The following is an 18,407-nucleotide window of genomic DNA, read 5'->3' on the forward strand; positions in this document are numbered from 1 at the left end:
GGACTTTTCTTATCAAAAAGTGCAGCGAACTAAGTATTATGATTCCGTTCGATACTTTATTAATGATTAATGTGGATTAAAGGCAAAACTTATTTACTTATATATATATATATATATATATATATATATATATATATATATATATATATATATATATTTCGAATCTCGATAGATTCAGACACTCTGATGAGCCGTAGACGACTAAACATGTGTTAGTGGATAATTATATTTTTAAAAATTATATATAGAGATATAGATAGATAGATAGATATGTGACTTGGTTAGGCCATAGAGGAGAAAATCTACCAAAAAATCCGGAGCAAAATTCATTCTAAAACAGCAAAACTAAAGCTGGCTAGCTAGAACACTATATATGCTAATGCTAATTTGGGCATATTTTATTGGTTTTAAAATATAATTTTTTTTTAACCAATTGTCATAAAATTTTGACCATCTTCTTGCACAATCTTCTAAATGTCTGCAAATTTTCATGTAGTTTCGACCTATAGAACCAAAGATATGAGCATTTCAATATTTAATTTAGCGACAAGTATAGATATATCCATATGTAGTAGGTATGTGCAATTGTTGAATTTTTAATAAAGAAATAATTTTTTTATTTACACACATTCAACACTCGGCATTTAGGGAAAAGGAACGCAATCCTTGACCAGCGTTTGCAGGTCACTTTATCATCATCGTTATAATTCCCTTCCAGCAGTCTGCTACTCTCTCTCCCTCTGGAGAGGGGGTGAGGAAGGGAGGAAGAAAGGGCCTTTGCCCATTTTCATAAGTTCGAAGATCACCTGCCGGCGAGGAGGAGGTTTTATTTCGGGCTCCGTCAATTTGAGATTTGACGTTAAATTCGTTTTTTTTTTTTTTTTTTTTTTTTTTTGCTTTCTCCTTTAGACTTATTGAAGTTTCATTGTAAATTTTGTTCCAGTTATAAAAAAAAACGTTTTATCTACTGAAAAATTAGTCCCAGTTATTAAAAAGCACAAGGTTTTACCGACTGGGAAATTAGTCTCTAAAGTATTAACAGAAGAAACTGGCCGTGTTTTGAGGATTTCTTTTCTCTAAAGAACAGAAATTAATTTCGCCGTCAAGTCGAGCAGATTATCGGCACATGTGATCTCCAGGAAAGATTATTCAACCGAATTTCCTTCACAAAAAAAAGTATTCCATTAATACCAGAATTTGTCCCGTGAATTTTATTTATTCACGTAAAGCCTACCAAAGCAGCTTTATTTTTTTCGTTTGTTTCCTTTGAATTTAAAGGTATCTGAGCCTTCACAAAGGAAAAATATTTTACCTATTTCTCCCATTTAAAGTCAAAGACTTTGTTTGTGATTCCTTTCGGAAAAGCAAAAACACATTTTGTAGAAAGACTGAACATTTTGTTTAAAGAATGACTGAATTTAAACAAGGACTCAAAAGAACTGTTTCTCTTTCAGCCTTTCTTACAAGAATTGTCTTTGTATTTTTATTTTAAATGTTAAAGGTTTTTTAAAATCCTAGCTTTGGGAAATAAAGGCAATTGATAACTTTTTGGTTTAATAAATTTGGATCATTTTAAACACATTCGGGTCTGTATTTCTTTTGCTTATTTTTATCAGTTTCCCATTTCCGAGAAATTTGCTTTATATGCTTTTTCCTCCCTTTTTTTCTTTCATTTTTTGTTACCATGAAAAACAGATTTTTGTAACGAACCCACAAATTCGTCACTTTGCCTTTATTACTCTGCGTTTACAGCATTTTCTTTTAAACCTCTACACTTTGCCTTTATCTTTTCAAAGTCTTATGTATTTACGAGATTCATAAGACATTTCTCTCAAATTTTCTGAATTTTGCTTTCCAAGTCTGTTTCCAACTGCGTGGGAGCTTTTAAATTCTCCCGCTATTTCAACTTGTCTGCGTGACGTCAGCAAATAAGTTGTGATTTTCCCGTTCCATTAAGCTTCTTTTTTTTGTTACTATTTTAGACTCTCTAAAAATTTAACATTTTGAGCAAGACCCATTTTGATTTAATCCGGTTATTGATTGCTTTATTTCCATTTTTATGTTTTGTATGTAATTTTGTAAGCTGTTTCCCACTATTTTAGCCTGGCTCTGCGCTGCCTCCCACCTTTCATTTAAATTATGTGCTTCCTCCTTGACCATGTCGCCATTTTGAATTTTTTAGGGAATTGAAATTTAAACATTTTTGCTTTAAAATTTTCTCTCCTACAAATTTGCATTTTCCTTTTTGTTACGTTAGTGGAACACACGTGACATTTATTGATACAAATTTGAAATTTTATTGATAATTTGAAAATGGAATGTATTATTTAATTTTATTTAATTTTGGCATGTAGAAATTACCTTTTAACTCGTTATTTAAGCGAGAATTTAATAAGGTATTTACCTCCCGATAATTTAGTCATAAACAGCAGGTTTTTGAGATATTTACTCTCCTAAAAGTTTTTAATTTATGATAGATTTATTTATCAACAAATAAATTATTTTCTCATAGTCATAGTGGGTTTATTATTTCAAAGAAAAAGGTTTTAAAAGGAAATAGGTTTCCTGCGAGATATTTTTATTCCAGTAAATTATATTCGTTTATTTCAACAAAGAATTTATTTCTTTGTTAATTAATTTACCCCCAAACCTTTGTGCCTCAAGTGTTAAAAATAAAGTTTTAAAACAAATATTTCCTTTCTTTGTTTTCGCCAATAGTTGGCAGTTGGGTACATTTAAATTTTGTAAGCCTACAACGTAGGAATTTCCACCCGGACTTAGCGTTAATAATTAAATTGTAGTTTCCTTCTGACTTTGGTTCTGTTCTTTGCACTTTTTTTTAATTTGAATAAAAGTGTTCTTTTACCCTTCGTACAGAAATTGAAAAATTTGTGTTCCCTGTTAGAATATAAACTTCTTCTGTAGATTTCTATTTAGAAGAAAAATAATAAAGTGCTTCTGTAGGTGTGTTAGAAATTTCGTGAAAAATAGTGAATAATTCCACCCCGTCTTTCTAAGCTTATAACTCCTCGAAAAATGTAATTCAAGCCCTAAATTTTTTTTCAATTAAAGGAGCAAGGACCAAGGTTTCATTAAAAAAAAAACAAAAAAAAAAAACGTTTTTTTTTTTTTAAGGTTTTAAACTTCGGACTTTACAGGTAAATTTCTAAAAAACACTACTCTTTTTTGTTTTAAATTTGAATATATTATTTATTGATCTTTTATCTTCAATTTGTGATATATAACACTTTGAGTAAATTATTTACTTTTTAATAGACATTTCAAAATGGGAGGCGTGAATTATTCGACCCCCTGTCTTTCCAAGCTTATAACTACTCGAAAAATGTAATTCAAGCCCTAATTCCTTTTTTCAATTAAAGGAGCAAGGACCAAGGTTTCATTAAAAAAAACAAAAACAACGTGGTTTAAAAAAAATTAATAATTATTTACTTTATTCGGTTTGGAGATTGGATGACCACAAATCCCATGAGAGTAATCCTTTGGTCTGAAACTAGTCCTTCGTACTATGACACGCCTGATTCCTCGATGTTTCGTGAGTTGTTCTTTACACTAACTACACGTTGGCAATCCTCGGCCAACTTCTGGAGAATGATCCTTTGTTCATTTTCGAGTCTAGATAGGATTCGTCATCTTATCTCTGCTTTTTTTGCTGAGACGAGACCCTGTGTCAAAATCAAACATTTAAAATCGTCCACTGATAATTCAGCTGATCGAAAATCGTCACAGTGTTTGTTAACAATAGATGTGAAGGTGCGATAGTCTTCGTCGTCGCGTTTTTCTAGGTTGAAACACTTCCATCTCTTGTGAAAAAGCGTATTGTTGGGGCTGAAGGGTTCAGATAAGAGCTAGATGGCTTCGGAGAATTCCAACTTGCTCGTCTTCCTGGGTAAAATATAGCCAACGAACTTACTGTGTTCTGTGGTCCCTAGCTTTCGCAGAAGTAGGTGGACATTTTTGGTATTGACCTACTCTTGGCAGTCAACAGTGAATAATTTTTTTTTGTCTTTTCTTGTTTTATTTTGTGTGTGGGGGCAAACGGGAGGAGAATTTGTTCCTAAAATTTACTGCAACAAAAATGGCATTCTTGCCTGCTAGCAAAAAGTAATGTCAAATAAAAATGTTCACTTCCAATCACAATCAGAAAAAGCAACAAAAAAGTATTCACAACTCCAGATAAAACAGAAAAAAAAAATAATTCAGTTTTCCTAGTTTATAGAATTAAATGTTTTCCAACGAATGTTAGAATTTAAAAAATATTAAACAATTTCAAATATTTCAGAATTTCTTAATAACCAGGTCATTAGGAGTAACAGAAGCCGCCATTGAAAACTTGAATAAACATCTGATTATATAGATTATCTCTGTTTCGAAGCTTATAATCAATATGAACATGTAATTTCAAACCGAATTTTTTTTCAATAAAATGAAGACCAAATTTTAAAATAATGAAAGGTTTACTCGAAAAGAAATACAATTTTTGTCTTAAAGATTTCACGAAATTCAACAAATTTTAACTGATACCAAAATCTATTAAATATATATAAATGCCAAAAAATTCTTACCTGTAAAAAAAAAAAACTAAGCAATGGCTGCTTAAATTCTTCATTTATAAGAATTGTCCATATTTATATTTTATATTCCATGTACTTTTTAAATAAAAGGATTTTTTAAAGCAAGGGTCCCAGAAAATCGCATTTTTGAAACTCATTTGCACCATTATCTTAAAGCGGTTCTGCTGCTAATTTGCAACTTATCAAATACGAATTCGTCAAAGGGACATAATTAATGTATCTTTTTTATTGCGTGCTGTTAACCAAAATTAGCTTGGGGGGGCCTCCGTAATTAAAAAAAAAAACACTCATTCACTTATAAGTTTTTGCAGTAAAACAAAAAATCCAGTCGACCGATTTTTTTAATTCTCTTAATGAAATACACGAGTTTTGGATTATTATATTTTCTTTCTACTTTATCGAGTATTTTTTTTTAATATCTAAAAAAGAAAACATTGAATGAAATAGAAAAAAATTGTCGCCAGCATCCGGTATTTACTTGACGATATAAGCATAAGATGAGCTTTCATTTAAAAATAAATCAACATCGTTTAAAAAAAAAAGAAAAAGTTTTACACTTTGGACTTTACATGTAAATTTCCAAAAAAAAACGCATCTTTTCTTTTTGGTTTTAAATTAGAATATTTTATTTATTGATCTTTTATCTTCAATTTATGATATATAAAACTTTGAGTAAATTAATTATTTAAATTTTAATAGACATTTCAAAATGGGGGGTGAATTTAAAAAAAAAACGTTTGTCTAAAATATTATATTCAGTTTATTTGGAAAGAGCATAAAATTTCACATTGACCCTGAAAATATCGTAAAAATTTAACCAATAGAAAAATCTTGATAGATTTTTAAAGTTTAAAAATTGACAAAAAATTAACTCGCAAAATTCAATTAATTTCATACATAAAAAAAATGACTGGTTGAACGCGCACCGGCACTTTGTAAACACTGTTTTTTCAAAAATAAAAAATATTTCTATTACTTTTTAGACAACTTTAATAGTTTATTTTGGAAGTATATTTCATACACAAAATAAACAACCTACTTTAAAAAGAAATTGCGATTTTTTTTTTGTATTTTTTCGCAGTTTTCTGTTAGGGGTGTCAAAAATTCCCCCTAAATTCTGATACACCTATCAGGTCACTTGCGAACACGTGCCGAATTAGGTCAACGTTTTAACAATAGTTTCGTTTTTATTTTTAAAGAAAAGTCATATATGAGTTAATTCTTATCTTTGCCAACACAACCTAACAAATTAAATTGTAACGGTTATAACGACGTCGGGTTTTTTCCACCCAAAGACAAAAATTACTTTTTTTCCAACTTTTAAGTATACAGCCACACACACACACACACACACACACACACACACACACACACACACACACACACACACACACACACACACACACACTCGCACGCAAATAAGGAACCATTATTCATTTCCATTTTCCCAGCGCATGTTGAGAAAAAAACAATCTCTCAGAAACGGTACAAATTCAAATACGCCCACACACATTGCTCAAAATAACAAAAATAAAAATGACATTTTTTGACGGACGTAGTTGGAAGCAAAGTCACGTGACACAACCAGCCAATGAAAAATTAAGAATATAATATTTTTACGAATTTCGAAAAGCGAAGAGATCAGCAGAAGCTAATGCTCTCTGGAGGCGGTCTGGATCTATAAAAAGAGCATTTTTGCACCCAAACGAGTCAGTCCACCTTTTGAGCATGGCGTAAACATCAATGTCGATCCGTTACACGTGGACGTTAAACACGCGTACGCCCAGAAATTAATTCCTCCGTGAAGATGGACTTGTTATCCTGATGGACTCTTTTTACCCTTGTATATCTATCCGCTAAGTTTTCTTCTTCACATAACAAACATTTCATTACCTCAGTCACCGTTTCACAAAGAAAACAACGCTTTCTGTTCATTTATTAACCTTTGTGTAATCACCTTATTGTTGTTGTTTAAAAAATAAATGCTGTTCATTTAAATCAGGAGGTTCGTTTGTTTCATTCTCATTCCTTTTTTTATTTGTTTGGGGCGAGGAAATTTAATCTCACTTAAATTTCTGACCCCCACTACACAAGGAATAAAAAAACACGGTTTATAATGGCGTAATAGATGTAACGTAATAGATGTACTGAGACTAAAGCTGCTTTCAGGACTGCCAGCAACCACTGTAAAAGAGTAATAAAACATGCAAGAGAGCTATATGCTCAGTCCATTATATCCAAAGTAGCTGAGCAGCGGCTTGGTTCCCACCAGTTTTGGCAAATAGCAAACAGGATCCTGAACAGAAGTGTGCGTTCTATCCCAACCATCATCAATGGGCCTGAGGTCATCTCGTCAGCATCAGACAAGGCTAGACTATTTGCCAAGAACTTTGCAGCTAATTCTACCCTATGCGACTAGGCCATCAACTCCCTGTATTTCCTCCTATAACAGACACCACGCTATGCCACATACAAATATCTGTGCGTGAGGTCGCCAAGCTAATCAAGAAATTTAATTCCATTAAAGGAACTGGCCCTGACAACATTCCAATCATTGTGCTGAAAAAGATTCAACTAAAACTTGCCCCATACTTACAAAACTGTTTAAGCGTTGCCTTAAGGAGAAGTGCTTTCCAACACCCTGGAAACCCTCATCAGTATGCCCTGTATTTAAGAATTCAGATGAAAAGTCATCTCCCTCTCAGTACTGGCCTTGTCGGTGGGGCATTAGATAACACCGACTGTCCCCCTGCAGAGGGTAATAGTCCCTCAATGGGGGTCCTGGATATGACCTTAAACTATATCCAGTGGTGAGGCCCCAGCTTGCGGGCTTTGGGGAGTGTGGAGCCACCCTTTAATTACCATTGCTCCCAGGTCCACTCTGACCTGGAGTGGTAGTACCTGTTAGGGTTCCAACTATGGATTAAATAGAAACCGACTTGAAAACAACAAATATATTCTACTAAAAAATTTTTCTTCAAAATCTTTGGATTCGGCATTAAATAACCCGAAAAGGGTTGATATGCCGTAAAACAACCAACCAACCCTCTCAGTACAGACCAATAAGTCTCCTGTGTGTCATGAGTAAGTTGTTGAAATCCATATTAAATATTAAATAATAACCACCTCAGCAGAAACAACCTTAGTGATATAGAATGATTTCCACTCTGCAAGATCTACAGCAGATGTGCTAATGGTTATATCTCATAGGATTAGTGAATCTCAGGGCAATTGTTCTTGACATATCGAAGGCCTTCGATAAGGTATGGCATAAGGGCCTACCTCACAAGATTTCCAGCTACGGTATAACTGGAAATGTTTTCTCAATCATTAAATCATTTCTCTCTGATAGGTTTATAAGAGTAGTGGTTGATGGGCAGAAATCAGAGGCCCACAGTATTAATGCTGGAGTCTCTCAGGGGTCCATCCTGGGCCCAACTCTCTTCCTGATCTACATCAATGATCTCCCAAAACACATACTTAAATCATTCGTTGACATCTATGCTGATGACACGAGCATCTATGGCAACACATCAAAGGCCGTAAATGACAAAGTTCTCTAATTCTCTCTCCTCTGATCTTGAGCAAGTGGTACAGTGGGGGAAGAGGTGGCTGGTCACTTTTAATGCATCCAAAACTAAGCTTCTATCTTTACATCATCAATGCTCTGATTCCCATCTGGCATCAATTGAAATGGATGGCTCTCGTCTTGGGGAGGCTCCATGTTTTGACAAGCTTCTGGGTTTGACCTTTACTCCTGATCTGAAATGGAACACGTACATCAGGTCTGTTGCCAAGGACGCTGGGAAAATGGTGGGACCCTTCTACCGCTCCAGAAGATATCTCACTACTGATGCAATTTTCTATCTGTATAAAAGCCAAGTACGTCCAAGGATGGAGTACTGCCGCCACATCTGGGCAGGAGCTGCTAAAAACAGCCTATCCTGCCTTGACAGAGTACAAAATAAACTTCGTAGCTTAGTGGGGGATGCCCTTTTCTCTTCCCTGCAGCCTCTCTCCCACAGAAGAGACTTGCGAGCCTGTCTTTGTTTTATCGTTATTTCCATGGCAAGTGCTCGTCTGAGCTCCAATCTCTGGTCCCCCTCCCCTCGCCAATCTTTCACGAGAAAACACCTGTCTGGCTGAAACTACTGTCAATAATTTTCCCCACTCTTCATCTGTCCCTAAATCCAAATGTAGATTCCATGAGCAGAGCTTCTTTCTTAGAAGTGCACGACTGTGAAACTATCAACTCCCCATATTTCCTCCTATAACACAGAACAAGCTAGGTAACATACAAATATCCGTGCATGAGGTCGCCAAGCTAATAAAGAACCTAGATTCCAATAAAGCAACTGGCCCTGATGGCATCCCAATTATAGTGTTAAAAAAGCTTCAACCAGAACTTGCTCCCATATTTACGAAACTATTTAAGCGCTGCCTTAAGGAGAAGTGCTTTCCGACTCCCTGGAAGACCTTATCAGTTTGCCCTGTATTTAAGAATTCAGGTGATAAGTCATCTCCCTCTCAATACAGACCTGTAAGTCTCCTGTGTGTTATGAGTAAGTTGCTGGAATCCATATTAAATAGAGAAATAGTCAACCACCTCAGCAGGAATAACCTTCTTAGTGACACACAATATGGTTTCCGCTCTGCAAGATCTACCGCAGATGTGCTGAGGGTTATATCCCACAGGATTAGTGAATCTCTTGACAAAGGCTTCCTTTCTAGGGCAATTGCTCTCGACATATCAAAGGCCTTCGATAAGGTATGGCATAAGGGTCTACTTCACAAGATTTCCAGCTATGGTATAACTGGAAATGTTTTCTCAATTATTAAATCATTTCTCTCCGATAGGCTCATAAGAGTAGTGGTAGATGGACAAAAATCGGAGGCCTGCAATATAAATGCTGGAGTCCCTCAGGGGTCAATCCTGGGCCCAACTCTCTTCCTGATCTACATCAATGACCTCCCTAAACACATACTTAAATCATTCGTTGACATCTATGCTGATGACACGACCATCTATGGCAACACATCAAAGGCTGTAAATGACGAAGTTCTCTCTGATTCTCTCTCCTCTGATCTCGAGCACGTGGTTCAGTGGGGGAAGATGTGGCTGGTTACCTTTAATGCATCCAAAACCAAACTCCTATCCTTACATCATCAACGCTCTGATCCCCATCTGGCATCAATTGTGATGGATGGCTCTCGTCTGGGTGAGGCCCCGTGTTTTGACAAGCTTCTGGGTTTGACCTTTACTTCTGATCTGAAATGGAACACGTACATCAAGTCTGTTGCCAAGGTCACTGGAAAGATGGTGGGATCCTTCTACCGCTCCAGAAGATATCTCACTACGGATGCAATTCTCTATCTATATAAAAGCCAAGTACGCCCAAGGATGGAATACTGTTGCCACATCTGGGCAGGAGCTGCTAAAAACAGCCTATCCTGCCTTGACAGAGTACAAAATAGACTTTGTGGCTTAGTGGGGGATGCCCTTTTCTCTACCCTGCAACCTCTCTCCCACAGAAGAGACGTTGCGAGCCTGCCCCTTGTTTTATCGTTATTTCCATGGCAGATGCTCGTCTGAACTCCAATCTCTGGTCCCCTCTTGCCAATCTTTCACGAAAAACACCCGTCTAGCTGAATCCACTGTGAAAAATTTCCCCCACTCTATATCTGTGCCTAAATCAAAACGCAGATTCCATGAACAAAGCTTCTTTCTTAGAACTGCACGCCTGTGGAACTCTGTTCCGTCTGCCTGCTTCCCTCCGGACTACAACTTGGTTGTCTTCAAGTCCAATGTTAACAAATTCCTAATGAACCGCCCCCTTAAGTAAACATTTCAGCAAATCTCCTCACTAACGTAATGTACTTGCAATAACCCTTATCCCTGAGTGGCTTCCGGGCCTTGATAAGTGGTGATCACTGTAAAAAAAAAAAAAAAAAAAAAAATCTTCTGTTTGCCTGTTTCCCACCTGACTACAACTTGGATGTCTTCAAGTCCAACATAAACAAATTCCTGACAAACCGACCCCCTAAAGTAAGACACTACCAAATCTCCAATACTAATGATTACTACAATAATATCTCATTGATTACTTTACACGCAATAACCCTTATCCCTGAGTGGCCCCCAGGCCTTGATAAGTGGTGACCTCCATGTAAAAAAAAACAAAAGGAAACGTTAGTTTTTTTTTTTTTTTTTTTTCAAAGACAAAAACTATTTTTATCCAACTTTCAAGGAATAAAAAATACCATTATCATTTTTTCTTCTTAAAGAGCCAAAGAGGGTTTTACGAATTCATTCAAACGTTTTCGTATCTACCAATTCGCATTTTTTTTTTTTTTTACAAAAACTCCACGCGTAACAAGTTTTTTATAGTCGCTTCAAGTTATTAGTTGCGTGCAAGTCACTTCGTCGGTCGGTCGGTCTGTCCGTAACACTTTTGTGCTTGGCATTTTGGGTAAAGACCAAAGGTCTGTTATTAATAGATGCTGTTCTTAGCTTTTTAAGCTTTTATTGGCCTTCAGGCCCGGATCAAAGTCCACAGGGATCTAGTGAAGGGGGCCGACGACGACCCGCTATGCGCGCGTTTAGGGTGGCAGCAGAGTGAGATCCGCTCCGCGTGGAGCTGGGAGCCAGGTTCGAGTCATCTGAACAATTCGGAGTTCTCTCTGACCTGGCGATTGGCCCGAAATGCACTTCCACTCAACAACATACAATGCAGTTCCGGGTTTTTGGAGTCGCCTGATTGTCCCCATTGTGGGACAACGGCCGTAGAAACTACAGATCACGCTTTCTTCGATTGCCGCGAACTCCGCCAGTACTGGTCGTATGCCAGCGGAGTGACGGCTCGCATCCTGAGCATCCTCGCCCAATTACTGTATCCAATGTTGTGGACAACGTGAGGCCGCCGTGGGACCGGGAAAGACAAATGGTCTACGTTACGATCCTGGCCGTGGCGAGAATGGTGATTTGGACGTCGTGTCTGCAAGGTTGTCGGGGGGTGTTGTCTTTTTTTTGATCAAGATTTGATCGCTTTCTTTAAACACCAACTACGGGTGAAGATCAGATGTGATAGAAGAAGGCTGCATCGCGCGGCATTTGACAGAAGATGGATACATGTGGCAAGTCTGTGTGTACGAAGAGGAGCCAAATTTGAATACGTGTTCCCCGCCTAGGTGTGGAACGCGCAGTTCTGTAAAGTAAAATTAAACAAGTAGCCTCTCAGCTAGCTGAGTGTATGTTCCATCCCTCCTCGATTAGGAAGCCTCCAAGATCCCCATCCCCTCTTACCTGCAATTTTTGTTTTCACCCCTTCCTCTAAATTTTACCCATCTTGGAGAAAAAGAAATACAAACTAACCTTCATCCCTTACCCACAAAAATTTCTTTTCTCCATTCACCCCCATCTAGAGGGCATCCCCACCTAGAGACTGACCCGCAGAAGCGAGGTTCCTTTTACAAACCTAGTGGAACGGGCAGTCTATCAACTAGACGGGGTTGGGAGGGTCCTACTAACCACCTTTTGTTTTTTCTTCCCCCGCCCTCGACACAAATGAATTATTGTACCATTTTATTATCTTTTTTGTTTTTACACGTCAATAAAAAATGTTTTAAAAATTGGGAGTTAAGTAGGACGTCCCCCAATATGAAAGGGCGAATGCAATATTATGGTGAAAGAAGATACTAGCTGGGAGAAACTTTTGACTTTGTTTAGTCCTGGAGTGACAAGGGTGACCAACGACCCCCACAATCCCCCCTTTTGAGTTGGCCATGTGCCTAAGTTTTTTGTTCATCGTTGATTTTGACTGTATTTTTAACATGAATAAAAGATTTAATATCTCAAAGTGTAGTATCTGTTCTGACAGATATTGCAAGCAAAGACCATATGTGGGGGAAACCCCACATATAAGACCTTGGTTAATGTAGGGGCAACCCATCATACCAATTGCCACTATCCAGCTCCCATTTCCAACCCATCGTCAGCTGGTCCCCTTTTTCCCTCCCCCTCCCTCTCTCTCTCTCCACATTAAAAAACAACCTTGTGCCTAATTTGCTCAGTGGGGAAGCAAATAGATACCAACCCCACATATAAGACCTTGGTCAATGTACGGGCAACCCTTCATACCAATTGTAACTATCCAACTCCCCTACTCCCCGGGGAGTTGGTTCCCATTTCCCCTTCACTCTTCACATTAAAAATTGGCCTTGTGCCTAATTTGCTCGGTGGGGGAGCAAATAAATACAGCTTTTCTTGGCCTTTTGGCCAAGATCAAAGTGTAGTATCTGTTCCGGCAGATACTGCTAGCAAAGGCCATATGTGGTGGAAGCCCCGCATATAAGACCTTGAGATTTTGAGGTTTACTCAGCATATAGCAGCCCACGGGGAAGGGGGTCTCCTTGCTAGTTAAATGTACCCTCTCCGCAATGGTTGACTTTGTCCATAGGGATGCGGAGGGCAGACTGGTCGTGGCCAATGTTGCCATAAAAGATGTTTTGGGTGATCGCGGTTCATGCGCCCGGCCCCGCTCATGAGAGGGTCTCATTCTTCAGTTAGCTTGATGCGTTTGTAGATTGTCGGAGTGGATAGTGCTAATGGGAGATTGAATGCCATCTTAGACCCCGAAGCTAGAGGGTCAGAGAGGTGCGAGTCCAGCCTGGCTGATCTGATGGCTAGATGCGGTCTGGTCGACAGGTTTCAGGTCGAGCATCTGGGGCAGGAGATGTGAGCGGGGACCAATAGCATTTCCTCCTATCCAAATACCTATTTGGACAGGATGTTAGTTAGGAGAGGCGAAGTAGACTTTCTATCCTGTTCCACGTTCACTTGCCTAGGCCAGATGGACCATAAACTACATATGGCCCGGCTGAAGCTAGGGCTAAGTTAGCAAGGTACTGGAAGTTAAACACCTCCCTTCTGGAGATACAAGACTTCTGAGATCAGTTAAAAGAATTGATTAAAATGACACTAGTGGGGGCGGTCACCAGGAGTAAGTAGTGTTTAGGTCTCAAAGCCAAGATCAGAAGCTTCTCCATCAAGTATACCAAGCGCCTCGCACTAGATAAGGCCAAGATGAAGCAGCTAGAGCAGGCTATGGGGGAGGGAGATAGGGTTAGTCAGGAACTAGCGAGCGTTACGAAGGCCAAGTAGTTAGAGCTAGGCTTAGAAAGATAGGCAAGAAAGCAGTCAATTCTGATGCAGACATGCGCAGTGAGGTTTCTAGGCTGGCTCTGACAAATACATTGCGAAAGTCAGACATCTGAATGGACGCACTCTGGAATCGACTTGGGAGATCTGCGAGGGGTTTCGAGAACATTTCAAAGAGCGTTTCTATTTATTATGAAACATAAGAGTTCAAATAAGTAAAAAAATATTTATTTTTTAAAGTTTAAATACACGTATTGAACAAAAACTTACCTTGAAGTTGCAATTAAAAAATTGATATAAATTTAATGTTTTTTTAAATAGCGTTTTTTTCTAATTAATATATACTATAATTGGTTGAATTGCCAAGTAAAAGTAACTTCTTAAAAATTAACTGATTTTTAAAAGATTAAAACGATTTAAATTCCATGATTTCAAAATGTCCGCTACAACATAGATTTTTGATTGTGTGAGAAATATTTTTTAAATATAGTTATAAAATTTACATGGCTCTTGCCAGCTATTTTGTGGCCAGATTAAAACCGATTAATAATTAATATTGCGTTAAAATCCAGTTTTTGTACATGGACTGCGATCTTCTATGTCTTGCTTTATGAAATAAAATACGGAAGCTGTGATTGATCTAAATAAACTGGTTGAAAACATTCACTTCCACCGTTGCGTTCGCCGTTCTAAAACTTCACAGCTTAACTCGATTAAAAAGTAACCAAATTATCTATTAAAAGTAAGTTGTTAATTATGTTTTACATTTATTTTTAAAGTTTATTAAACTTTTTTTCCAATTTTAGATACTTTAAAAATTCAATTTATTTCGTTAACGTTTGTTTTTAATTTTAGTAGTAATGAAGTGGTCAAGTTCTATATTGAAAAAAAAAAAGCAAAAATGAATTCCTGTTTATTGTATTTAATAATGTAATTCATGTTTATTTGTATTTAATAATTTAATTGGGTTTGTTTTACTATACACATAGACACGAAAAAAAAACAAAAAAAAAAAACAACAAATCTATAACAAATGTTATCAAAGTTACATTTCTACCTAACTGGATAAGGTTTTTGTTTTTATTTTGTTAAGAAAAAAATTCGCCCAAAATCTGATCAAATATTAACCAAGAAAGATATTTTCTTGCCTCCCCACGAGGGAAAAGTTAGACACAAGTTCGGTTTCTAATATGGGGAATATCCAGCTCCCTAAAAAGGGGCACTCTGTATCGGAAGAAAAAAATTAAATTGTCTGTCTAGAAGGATTTCTCTCCATTGATGCTGTACCTCTCATTATTTAGGTTAAAAAAAAAAAGACAAAAACAGCTTTAAAATATCTGTGGAAGTAAAAATATATGGGTTTACACAGATTCAAAAAGTTCTCAAAAACAAATACATAAAAAATGTTATCAAAGGCAAGATAAGTTACTTTTCTACCTAACTGGATATTTTTATAGTGTTTTTATTTAATGTAAAATGTTTAATCGGTTCGAAAAAAAAAACCAAAAAAAAAAAAACCAGTAATGTTGAATGTTGTCGGCGAACAAGAAAAGATGGCCTTGATGTCTTTGTTTTATTTCTTATTTTGAAGTGAATATCGAGTCTTTTTCGAACCGAATAAACACTTTACATTAAATAAAAACATTTAAAATAAAACTTACCCAGTTGGGTAGAAAAAATACTTATCTTGCCTTTCATAACATTTATTTGTTATATATTTGTTATTTGACATTTTCGAATCAATGTGTATAATAAAACAAACCTATATATATATATATATTTATTTGGAGGCACCAAACTGGTGAAAGGGAAAATTATTCCCAAGAAACATTCAGGGGGGGGGGGGAATGTTCTCCCGTATAAATAATTTAAATCGTTACAAAGTACCGAAAACTTAAATAAACAAATAGCATGTGCAGTGAACGAACAAACTATTTTATTGTCACTTCTGGTCTTCCGTAGATGTCAAAAACGTTACGTAACATTTTATTTTTGTGTTATGTTTTCTAAATAAAACAGATTTTACTTAATTATTTCTAAGGATAATGATGAATCTTTTTTACATTTCGATAATTTAATCTTTAAGTAAACTATTTGAATGTAAAATAAATTCGTATTAAATTAAGTTACAATAGTAAATAGTTTAAAAAAATCGTTTGCCGTGGCTCGCATCAAGCACATCAATTGATGACGTCACCAGATCATGTGTACATTTTGGAAAAGTTCACATAAAAATGGTAGTGCCTAAAGTTCAAATTTTCCTTCGGCAGTGTTGTGTGGGAACACTGGAGTATTTTAAAATTCGGTTTTCCCTCATGAGTTTTCGAAATCTCGTCGCCAGTTTGTTGTTAGTGTTTGAATAAATGACGAGAAAGACACAGTAACAATTAAAGAGTATGTATTAACAAAAATACATAAAAGAGGTAATTAAACAATATCTTTGCTCATAGCAGGAATGACCATCTGCTTTGCGTGTCTGTCTCCGACTCTTTCGTAAACTACTTCTCGTTCCCCGGAAATGACGTCATGGAATAGTTCAGGGGTGTCAGCAACAGAGTTGATGCATCAAGCATTAGTCTCTCTCTCTCTCTCTCTCTCTCTCTCTCTCTCTCTCTCTCTCTCTCTCTCTCTCACTCACTCACTCACTCACTCACTCACTCACTCACACACACACACACACACACACACACACACAGGGTTTTATCGTTCTGATATTTTGTTTTTCTTTATTTCTTTTCCAGTTTTCCCGAAATGGTGTTCAGCTCTTCTGTTTGTATTTTCTTGGCAATTTTCAGTCTCCATTACCAACAGCAAGTGCATGCGGTCAAAATCTTAGCCGTCTCAATTCCGTCTTATAGTCATGTGTCCGAATCAAATGCAGTGGCCGTAGAATTGGTGAAACGTGGTCACCAGGTCAAATTCTACTTCCCTGATGACTTTGATTCCAGCCAATGCGCCCCAGACATCCCAAGTATAAGATATGGACAAAATACAATCTACCATGTGATAAACGCATTGGACAAGGTCAGTGAGTTAGCTGCAGATGGAAAACTTGCAAGTTTCAGTTTCATGCAAACAGTCAGGAAGGCGATCTGCGCCCAGATCATTAACGACACGACCGGTCTTGAGAAATTACGAGAGGAAAAGTTCGATTTTGCAATTGTTGATTATCTTTTTTTTGTAAAATGCAACTTACTAATTCCATATAATTTATCGATTCCTTTCGCTGGTATTAGTTCGGCAATTGTGTTATTGGATGCTGGTCAACCGATATCTACATCAGTGAGTCCATTTGTCTTTACATCATACACAACCAACATGGCATTCCATGAACGACTGATTAATACTGTAAGTCACATTATGAATAAGATTGCTACGTATTATCTTTTAGAGGCTTATGATTATTCCAAAATTGCACCAGGACTTAGCTGGATAGAATTGCAACAACTTTCCAAAAAAGCCGAGATATATCTGGAAAATTCTGACGTAGTTCTCGGTTATCCTAAACCATTAATGCCAAATCTAATCCAAGTTGGTGGACTTACAGTAAAACCTCCAAAACCTTTACCAAAAAATATTCAGAAATTCTTTGATGATGCAAAACATGGAGTCATAATCGTGTCATTTGGGTCAATATATAAATTCAACGATAATTTGAGAAATATTTTTATGTCTGTATTTCAAAAATTAAAACAGAAAATTTTCTGGAAAGCCGACGAAGAAAAAGAAATAGGAAATGTTTGGATTACAAAGTGGTTTTCACAAAACGATGCATTGGCCCATCCAAACACAAAACTCATAATTTATCATTGTGGTAATAATGGAATGTTTGAAAGTTTCTACCATGGCGTACCTTTAATCTGTATTCCACACGCGGCTGATCAGTTCATGAATTCACGTAAATTGGAATATTTAAAAATTGGTCGATTTTTTGACATTGTCGATCTGACTGAGGAATTGCTACAAGAATGCATACTTGATGTCCTTGGCGACCCCAAATACACGGCAAATATCAAACATTTATCAGAAATCTATCGAAGTCGGCCAGAAACAGCAGCTGAACGCGCTGCGTCGGCTATTGAACACGTGATCAAATATGGCGGAAAACATCTTCGTCTCAATCAAGTCGATTTGTCAACTTTTCAATTGTTGGCTGTTGACGTTTGGTTTACTATTTTTATAATGCTGATTGTTTTTATCAAAATTATTCTTTTTATTTTAGGTTTTTGCAAGCGTTTTTTGCAGTCGAAAAGAAAAGTTAAACAAAATTAAATTCTTTTTCTATTCAATCTTTACTAATCATTATTTTTGTTTTTAATTGAAATATGAGAATAAAACTTTTCATTCTGTTTATGATCAATTTGTCTTGACTTCATTTTTCTTTTTATTGGGTTTCAACAGAATTGTGTTTGATACCAAAAACTAGACTTTGAATAGGCAAGTAAATTCAAATATCGTCTAATATGAAACACTGAAAAGGTCTGTTGCTATTGAGCATTATTCATTTATTTCGTATGGATCAGATGATTATTTTTGGCATCTGTTTCCTCAGTGTCTTTCCGGTTAGAATTGTTTCTAGAAAGACATCGGGTACTTAAGGAGCAATATAAAGTTAACATTCCTAAATGATTTCGTTGAATGAACTGATGTTGAACTTA

The 18,407-nt window shown here is 36.5% G+C and overlaps 2 protein-coding genes across 2 annotated transcripts in view; both read left to right on the forward strand.

Moving 5' to 3' along the window:
- LOC145266978 (UDP-glucuronosyltransferase 3A1-like) overlaps positions 1 to 18,109 on the forward strand; it is a 27,312-nt gene extending 9,203 nt beyond the window's left edge. The window contains exon 2 of the mRNA XM_080122818.1: positions 16,491 to 18,109. Within this exon, the coding sequence (XP_079978944.1) occupies positions 16,501 to 18,021 (1,521 nt within the window). The 5' untranslated portion in view covers positions 16,491 to 16,500 and the 3' untranslated portion in view covers positions 18,022 to 18,109. The remainder of the gene's footprint in view (positions 1 to 16,490) is intronic.
- Positions 1 to 18,407, forward strand: part of LOC145267150 (UDP-glycosyltransferase UGT5-like) — a 37,254-nt gene that overhangs the window by 8,297 nt on the left and 10,550 nt on the right. The window lies entirely within an intron of this gene.

This window comes from Euprymna scolopes, chromosome 42 (genome assembly GCF_053919585.1).
Source record: "Euprymna scolopes isolate OS-2025 chromosome 42, ASM5391958v1, whole genome shotgun sequence".
NCBI classification, from domain to species: Eukaryota; Metazoa; Mollusca; class Cephalopoda; order Sepiida; family Sepiolidae; genus Euprymna; species Euprymna scolopes.